Below are 9,270 nucleotides of genomic sequence, written 5' to 3'. Positions count from 1 at the left end.
CAACAAATGTTGTTCACAGGAATCGAACCCTTGACAAGTCGATCTAGTAGGGTACACCACTAGACCAATTGGTGTTACAAAGTTATTTGTACTAATAAACATTTGAAACAATTATAACGAACAGTTCTATTTTATCCCATTTACAATAAATTCTCAGACACCAGTGCAAAAGCCTCTTTACCTAGTGGAGTTTAAGAATATGAAAGCTTATAGTGTAACATTGTTTTCACGATTTAAATACATGAACTCTCAGTCATTTAACAACGCCCTGTTCCATGGAGGCCTAGCCTCTAATCCTTTCAACAACAAAGTACCAAAAAGAACGTCGTCCCAACAATGCTGTACCAACAACGTTTCTAATTCAGAATTCATATTTTTATAATTTATCCCAGCCACCTCCCAAGCAAAAACACCAAGAATGTGCACAGCTACTTGGAAAGATATTTAATACATGGATTAACTGTTAAGATATTTAATACATGAGAAACAACACACCAATATAAATAAAGGTATACAAGCTACAACTATCTAGTCTTGTCAATCAAAAGATTTAGGCACTGAAATTGGAGTCTGGGCTCTCAATTTCTCAACTATGGTCTTACATTCACTGTGGAAGGAATTGTGTGATTTCTGACGAAGGGCAAAAGCTGCATAAAACTGCTTAATCTCCCCTTCTAGATTTTTCCTTCTCTGTACTTCAGTATTTAAATCTTTCACAGTATTTTCCTTCTGGCTTGTAACCATTGCTAGTTTCTCGGATGATTCAGTGAACTTCTGAAGCAGAGAGTCTTTTTCTTCCTTCAAAAGTAGGAACTCCTTTTCCAGGCTTCCATATCTTTCATTCAAAACCTCCTTTGAGTAAGCATTTTCTCGTCCCAAACCAGAGCCCTGTGTGACAAAAAATTAGTTGAAGATAATGAAGAAAAAACTATACTATGCTTTGCCTAAAATTTATGCTAGAATGCCGTTCAATCTTTGCAACTATGGTGCTCTTTAAAAAATTAAGTGCACAAATTTGTGCAGACACAACTGAAATCATTTTATAGACTCTAAGCTATCTGCAGCTTCATTCTGCCTGAACTTTGGCTTATCTAAAAAAATCAATTTTTTACTTGTTACTTCATTGACATTTGATTCTATAATAGAGCTCAATCTCTACCTCCATCGAGTAATTTCCCTGATTGTTTATCTCTATCTAATAGAAATTCCTCAGAGCTTTTCCCACATTCATTATGTTCAACTTCGGATATACCATGATGACAATTCTGTCAATTCATAAGGATAGGACAAAGCTACCACAATATGAAGCAAGTAGAAGTTGTAGAACCAAAACATAACAAACAGGGAAACAAATCTTCTAATATTTCTAATCAATATTTGGTGTAGAAAAAACTATCTATAATTTCTCAAATCATTTCTTCAGTAGAAGCTATCATTCCGCTTCATTTGAAGGTATAAGGAAATTTGTTTCTATTTTTTTGCATTCAAACAAAAATCAGCAATAATATGTATTTTAGTTTTTGTTTAATTTAAAGAGCATGTTATATTTGATACAAGGAGACCATGAGACTGATTAGAGGTTGTCATTAACTAACATTTTTTTCCTTACAATCCTGATCTAATGTGCATATTCTTCAAGGAAGGACTAAATGACTTTAATGGCAACAGAATTCTAAAACAAAAACAGAATATATCCGAAGCAAACAATAAAATCATCATTGATGATTGATATCTTGATATATGTGGCCAGAAAACTACCTTGTGTTCACAGCTGCACAATGGACTCCTCTCCTGCCATTCTACTGTTGAGCAGTCTGATAACTCAAGTGATGTAATTATATTATTCATCCTCTCACGAAACACTTTTTGTTGTTCATCCATTAAAGCATAATTCCCAGAGGAAGACTTTTCATTATCCCTATTCATGGTGAAGTTAGCTTCCAATGTTGCAAATAGCTGTGCACCAATTTCACTTATGGTTGAAAGCACCTTTGTTGTTGATAATTTACCAACAGATGCAAACCTCTGTTTTAGACCACAGGTGGAAATTAATTTAATGTTTCTTGATTGATCAAGGCAAATTAAGGTTGAAAGAAACTGATTTAGTGCACACACTCAACCTGCATTGCTGACAAAACCTCCTCAAAGCTGTCTTTGAAATCCTCCACAGATTTAGATAACCTAAGAGGCAATTCTTGAATTATTTGGGTTTCTTGTTGATGTTCAGGCGTCTCACCCATTAATTGCTTGCTCAATGTTACTTCATCTGAATGCTTTCTCTGGATTCATGTGCATCAACATCCAGGCACGATATACAGAACAATTTATTAGAAAAGAGCTCAAAAGACAAAGCAATGTACATAACATCAAGCCCATACGAGGAATATAGAGTAGCAAGTCTTCAATTCTCATATGAAGCAAGAACAAGATAGCATTTTATGAATATTCAACTGTGCAGAAAGTGGGAAACTCTGCTATCTCTGTACCAGAAGCACCAGATGGATTCATAATATTGAGAAACCAAATTAGAAATGTCCTAGGAGAGGGCAAACAACATACATATATCATTATCATTATTGTAATCAGGAATTTAATACTGGAGATAAGACCCCTTTATATTCACAGTATCAAGTCAAACAATTTTCTTCTGTTGATCTTCTACCTTAATCACAAGTTTATTAACGTCAAATTTCATTTTCACAAGGGAGGAGAGTAATAGTACATCATATACTGACCTCTAGTTCATTAATCTTTGTATTAGCAAGTTCCAGCTGACTCCTCAACTCTTGAGTCTCTCGTTCATACTTTTCAATTTCATTTAAACGACCCTGATAAACATGAGCAAAATGATAAAATCAGACCATATAAACATTAATGGATAATCATGCTAAGGTGACTATAATGGATAAATAACATTTGGTGAAAATGAAAATAGTAAAAATAACAAGAATAACTCAGAAAAAGAAGAAACGATATCATCAACAAGAGGAACAACCTATGCATCCCAACTTTTCCCATTCTTTTAACTTCGCTGGGAAGATATGGATGGAATGATGGGTTCAAAAGAACAGCAGTACAAGATATAAAAGAAAATTGCTTCGGTAAAAAAAATATGAACTCACAGTCACAGGAGTAGAATCACTTGTTGGGAATGATTGAAATTTTTGAATGGGAGTAGTTTGAAGTGAATCAAGGTCTGCAACATAACCATTGTTCATTTTCATCCACATATCTTCATCAGCCACATTGCTGAAAGCATCTGGAGGAGGGCTGCAATCTGGCAACGTTGTATACTTTGGTCGCCTGGCAACAAAAGCACTCGGAGCTGTCTTTAAACAGGGAGATTTAAAAATATCTCCTTCAGATGTACTATTAATGTCGCTGCACTCTTCCGTAAATCTCTGCCTCAAAGATCCCTGTCCCTAATATTACAAAATGTTATTGCAACAATAAAATTGGCAACAAATATCACGAAGAAATGCATGGAAAAGGAATCGAGTTGATTATAAACCAGTACAAAACTGAGAATTCTTACAGGAGAATTAAACTAAAAATATTCTTATAAATGCAAAGTAACATAAGGATCCAATTATAGCAGATAAATGAATAACTTTACTTGTACAGGCTCATGGCTAGATGAAAACTTAGTAGCAGTAAACAGGTTCTTTTATGGTCATGTTATTTCATTCACTCATTAGGTGTACCTGACTGTCATTAGTCCCACAGTCTGAGAAAGTTATAGAACTGGAATTTTCAAGTTTCATCCGTTGCTCCAGAATCCATTGATCACGTGACTTCCTCTCCTCCCTCAGTTCCATTTCAAGCTTCCCACGCTCCAATTCAAACTAAACAATGTAATATGAACAGGTTAGTAATACAAAAGGATAAAATAGAGTTCATTTAATACTTTAGCGTGAATATAGTAACTAAGTGCTAACTCTGAAGAGTGCAGAGAAACTCAAAAGGAAAAACCTGCCTTGAGCAAATCATTTCTGAGTTTAAGAACCTCTTGCTCGAGCACCTCAGCATGGGATCCCTAGATAGAAATTTTCATTACGTGAGATTGTCTGACTTGAAAGCAAAAATTATCATCAGAAGACAATTACCTGAAGTTTCTTGCGTAGCTCCTCTATCTCTAACTGTTGCCGCTTTAACAAGGCTGAATCTGTCAAAATCTGAAAAGTTCTTACAATCAGAAAACAGATTTGGCCAGGAAAGTGATAGAAATGGAAAAACCAGCATGCAAATGGGGACAAATAATACATGCATATAGCTGGGAAGACACTGAAGTTTCATTATTAAAAAAATTAGAGTATTTCCTAAAAGAACAAGTAAAATCGTATTTCCTAAAAGAACAAGTAAAATCTAGAGAGAATGCTAGGCTTAATCCAATTTCTTGTTCTTTCATACATACCATTTGGCATGAGCAAGCCTCGTCATATAATTCTAAAAAATAAAAAATGGCAGACCGATATTCTCTGCTCCAATAGTTAGTTGCGTAGAAATGAGAATGTTCATTCATGTGAACCATCATGCACTAGGCAACATAATACTTTAAACTGCATATGCTGTGACAGCCTGAACAGGGCAATTCTTACCTGTATGCATGGATTGCTTTAATATTTCTTCAAATTTTTGCATATTTAAGAAAACAAATCACTATAATATGTATGCATGCTCTGTAAGAGCTGCATGGTAAATTTGAAAAGTTACTGTGAAAGGTAAACATTTCACAGTTCATCGAACCTCACACAAACACCCATAAAACCTGGACCAGATCATGCTGGTGTAGAGAGTAGTGAAATCAAGGGAAAACAGAAAACAATTTAACGATACCAAACATACAAGAAAGAAAATAAAACTAAATAAGGTGACAAAATAGTAAGCTTGATGTGCAGAAAATACTCAGACCTCATTCACTTGAACACAGTTTGTGATGCGTTTGGCTCTACTAGCAAACTGAAGAGTTCCCCTTGTTTCTTCAATGTGAATCTAAATAAATAGTTTGACAAATATTGAGTATTAACTTTACATATTAATCAGCAAATATGAAAAGAGTAATATAAAACTGAAACAACAGCCTCTACCTCTTCTGGTGCTATGGTACAAATAATGGATGTTTTGGCATTACCACCAAGAGCAGGTTGGAGTATACGGGTTAATTTACTATCACGATAAGGGATATGCCCTCTGCCAAAAAAAAATGAAAACAGTCAGACATTATTACCTTTTATCTTAGCACAGAAGCAGACCATGAAGAAGAGATTAAGGTTGAAGAAGAGAAAAGAAAATAATGCCTCAGTATGATTTATTGAAGGATGAAGATGAATATTTATACAAAGCCTAAAAACAGAAAGATCTAACTACCCTTTTAACTGTAAAAACAGAAAAGCTAACTAAAATAGAAAGAAAGGAGAAAACCCCAAAAAAACCATTACAATAAAGAGAAAACCCGAAACTACCCTTTCAGCATAAAACAAAGGAACCTAAAGACTAAGAGGACCTGAATACAGCAAGAAGAAAACAAAATAAACAAGACAAAACTAACATTTTAAGGTATTAAATAGTGTATAGAAGGCAGGGGATGAATTTAATTTTTTTTTTTTGTAAAAGTTTTATATTATCATCCAATAATGCATTATCCTGTTATTAAAAAAGTGACTCTCATAACAAAAACTACAAATATGATAATGCATGATTAGTAAATGGTGAAAAAACTTTACAGTCATAGAACATCAAAATTAAACTAAAAGAAGTATACCTTTGCTTTGAACCATCACTTAGTTTGTTAATAACATTTCCCAAAATCATCAAGCTCTTGTTAATACTTTTTCCTTCTTTTAAACGTACTCCGTCAGCTCCAGTCTTAGCAATTCTCTCAGAACCAGCTAAATCTACTAAATTCTAATTCCAAAAACTCAACAATAAGTATTCAACTTACTTGCAAGAAATTCTCAAAAGAAAGGTGTATGAAAAATTAATACAAACCAAGACGGAAACTCGAACAACATCACTAATTGAACAATCACTAGAAGAATTTGAATCCTTCCCCTTGCTTTCAATCACCTGCATATTCGATTGAATAGAATTGATCTAGTATGTTTACAAGGACGGGTTTTCTGTAAAACACATGTATCACAAACAAAGCAAAAAAAATTAAAAGGCATACCATTCTAAATATTGTATGTGATCTGCTACTCCTAACATTCATGTTTGTCTCACCAAAGTGTCTGTTAACTGTAAAAATATCAAACAATATTTTTAAACTTAATTATAGCATGTACATTCCTACTTCAAAAGAAAATTACAATATAAAGGTAGAACTACAAACCTTCCCCCGCATTAATGAGATTTAAGACCTGTTCCGCATTATTGACAACTTCCTCTCGGAGCCCTGCAACAAATACTCCACGCTGAAAAAAATAGTAAATTAGTACATCTATACATGTATACTGTTGCAATTCTACATTAAGTATAATTGATAATTCAAGTGGCAGCTAGCTAACCTCCAAACTCTCATGAATTTGCAGTTTCTGATTTTCAACAGTGAGAAGATCGTTAATTTCTTCATTATAGATCTCCATGTACGAAACTCGAATCAGAAACTCTCGATCAGACATCTGAGGATTAAATTGGTGAAACCAAACATCAGCAGTGCAGTAATAATCACTAAGCAGACTATTAAAACAACTCATATTTATCAATACCAACCCTCTCCATTTTTTCAAACACATCTTTAACAGCTCGAGGAATTACTCCTGGATCATTTTCAGAACCATTCATGGTGAAGGTCTTGCCACTACTGGTCTGCCCATAAGCAAATGCAGTTCCTGGCCACATAATAATCTCAATAATTAACACTGATGTCATAAAGCAACTGACGATGGAGTCATTACAAATAAATTGATTAAATTCAAATACACACATACTCATAACATGCTATACAAATCAAAATATATATTTTAATAGATAGGTGGGATCCTCGTGCATTGTGCTACCCCATATACTCAAAGTATATGATTTTGAGAACACTACTAAGAGGACTGTTATTCCAGTCCTTATAAATGGTTCTTTACTCATATCCCAATTAGTGTGATACTTAATACTTAGCTCACCTCACTCAAAACTGGATATCTATATTCGAGTAACAGAATTTAACTCCACCCAGAAAGTTAGATCGTGAAGGGATTGCTCAAATTATTATTATTATTAATACAAAGTAAAATTACTCCTATACTCAACTAATATGGAACTTAACAATTAAAATTGGCCGAAGCTAAGCCTATGAGGTAATGTTTAGTCTACTTTAAATCTTAATTATAATTATTAGAACAAAGCTGAAAACTAACAACGTATGAACGTAAATGAATGAAATTTCAAAAATATGAATTAGAAACATACCATTAAATCCATCGAGCGCAGCATGAATGATATCCTTAGTGAGGAGGCTATAAACACTAGCATTTGTGCTACTTTCATCAAATATATGATCTGAAAATAACGACAATTAGTGAAAATCAAAGCAAAACTTGAAATGAATTTGGAGACGGAAACAATAACATACCAAAAGCATAAGATGAACCGGAGAGAGGAGTGTCATGAGTTCTATGAAGAGTGATTCGGTTCTCTTCGACCTTCCAGAAGCTACCATTGAAGGAATCTTCGGAAGTTGAGGGACGAACTCGAACGGCGACGCAGATCTTCTCCATTTTGATTCTTCTCCGATGGGCGCGCTCCGCTTCAACACTGCAACGTCTATGTTGGATTTGAAATTTTGTTAAATCGACGGAAATGCCCTTATTTGTTATTTTAGTTCAAACTGTGGGCCTGGGCTCAAAGGACATTTTTGGAAAGTAGATTGAGTTTTTGGGACTGAGTATGTATTGGGTTTGTTTAATATAAGTTGGATTGAAATTTTCAAATTATATGTTAGGGATAGTGTATTTGTATTGTTTTCTCCCTGGCTGATAGTGCAAGAACAATAATTTTCAATATCTATATATTTTTAAGTAAGTTTTATCTCTAACAACAAAGAACTCTTCATATACACATCCGGGTTCCAACCTTCAATATCTCGGTTAAGGATTTTAGGTATGGATAGATTTGTGATTTGTAGTTTTAGTTATTATATTGTTGTCAATTTAAATTACTTAATCTGGTAATCGATAATAATAATGTGTTTCAGACTTTTAGTTCTTTAGGTTTTGAACATGAAAAGCATGAAGAGTTCTACTAGGGTTTCAAGAGCCCCTCCGGAAACTTCTCTGGAGGAAGAAGACCTGCTCAATCGAAGCACGAAGAAAGTCAAGACTAGGAATGTAGAGTTTGCTCCCAATGAATCTGTGATGGAAATCTTGGAAGATGAGTCCCCTCCTGCCTCCTATCGGAATGCCTTGTTGAATGAGAACCAATATGGTTTTATGCTAGATACGGATAACAAAGAACTATCGGAGGATCGTTGGTACAAAGATGTGGATGAAGAGTCAATACCAGCCAACGATGACTTTGACCCCTGTCCTGAAATCTGTATTTCGGAAGAGGAATTTGAAGATTGGTGTAAACCATGGAAACTATCGCTGGTAGTGAAATTGATGGGAAAACGAGTGTCTATGAAGTTGTTGGAAGCTAGATTGAATAGATTATGGGTTGTGAGAGGGCGCATCCAGATTATAGATATGCCTCAAGATTTCTACTTGGTTCAATTAACTGTGGAAGAAGACTATAACCATGCTTTATTTGAGGGTCCATGGCTAATAGCTGACCATTATTTGCTAGTGCAGAGATGGCGTCCCTTCTTTTTAACGAGTGCCACAAAGAAACGAAAAGTGGCAGTATGGATTAGGATCCCCAATCTCCCAATTGAACTCTACAACCAAAGATTCTTATGGAGGGTGGGCTCTACCATTGGAACAATGCTAAAAGTGGACCAACTTACCTCAATTCATTCTCGAGGTAAATTCACAAGGATATGTGTAGAATTTGACTTGGATAGAAAATTAATCCCAAAGATTAAAGTAATGGGACATGCTCTGAACCTCGAATATGAAGGCCTGCATCAAATTTGCTTTCATTGTGGAAGGTATGGACACTAAAAGGAGAATTGCTTAGAGAGGCCTATGGCCATTTCATGTATGGAGAAGGAATCCCAAGAGACACATAAGGAATCATGGGTGGCTACTCAAGAGGCCGATGCTAGGAAGGGGAGTGACCTTGCCAATGAGACTAATTGGGAAGAAAGTCATGCAATTATACATGAGAATAGTAGGGAAA

The 9,270-nt window shown here is 34.9% G+C and overlaps 1 protein-coding gene across 1 annotated transcript; it reads right to left on the bottom strand.

Moving 5' to 3' along the window:
* Positions 1-340: 340 nt before the first annotated feature.
* Positions 341-7,790, bottom strand: LOC109338988 (kinesin-like protein KIN-7N). Its single transcript, XM_019576338.1, has 18 exons — positions 7,565-7,790; positions 7,402-7,491; positions 6,712-6,830; positions 6,507-6,620; positions 6,332-6,413; positions 6,170-6,237; positions 5,989-6,066; positions 5,762-5,904; positions 5,088-5,190; positions 4,912-4,992; positions 4,107-4,175; positions 3,977-4,036; positions 3,705-3,845; positions 3,123-3,422; positions 2,736-2,828; positions 2,121-2,279; positions 1,759-2,025; positions 341-888 (listed from the first exon to the last, which is right to left on the bottom strand). Exons 1-18 carry the CDS (start codon positions 7,707-7,709, stop codon positions 538-540), a joined length of 2,463 nt encoding a protein of 820 aa, XP_019431883.1. The 5' UTR covers positions 7,710-7,790; the 3' UTR covers positions 341-537.
* Positions 7,791-9,270: the final 1,480 nt, after the last annotated feature.

The sequence above is a fragment of the Lupinus angustifolius genome, unplaced genomic scaffold (assembly GCF_001865875.1).
Source record: "Lupinus angustifolius cultivar Tanjil unplaced genomic scaffold, LupAngTanjil_v1.0 Scaffold_50_83, whole genome shotgun sequence".
Lineage (NCBI taxonomy): Eukaryota > Viridiplantae > Streptophyta > Magnoliopsida > Fabales > Fabaceae > Lupinus > Lupinus angustifolius.
This window is presented reverse-complemented; position numbering and strand designations above follow the sequence as displayed.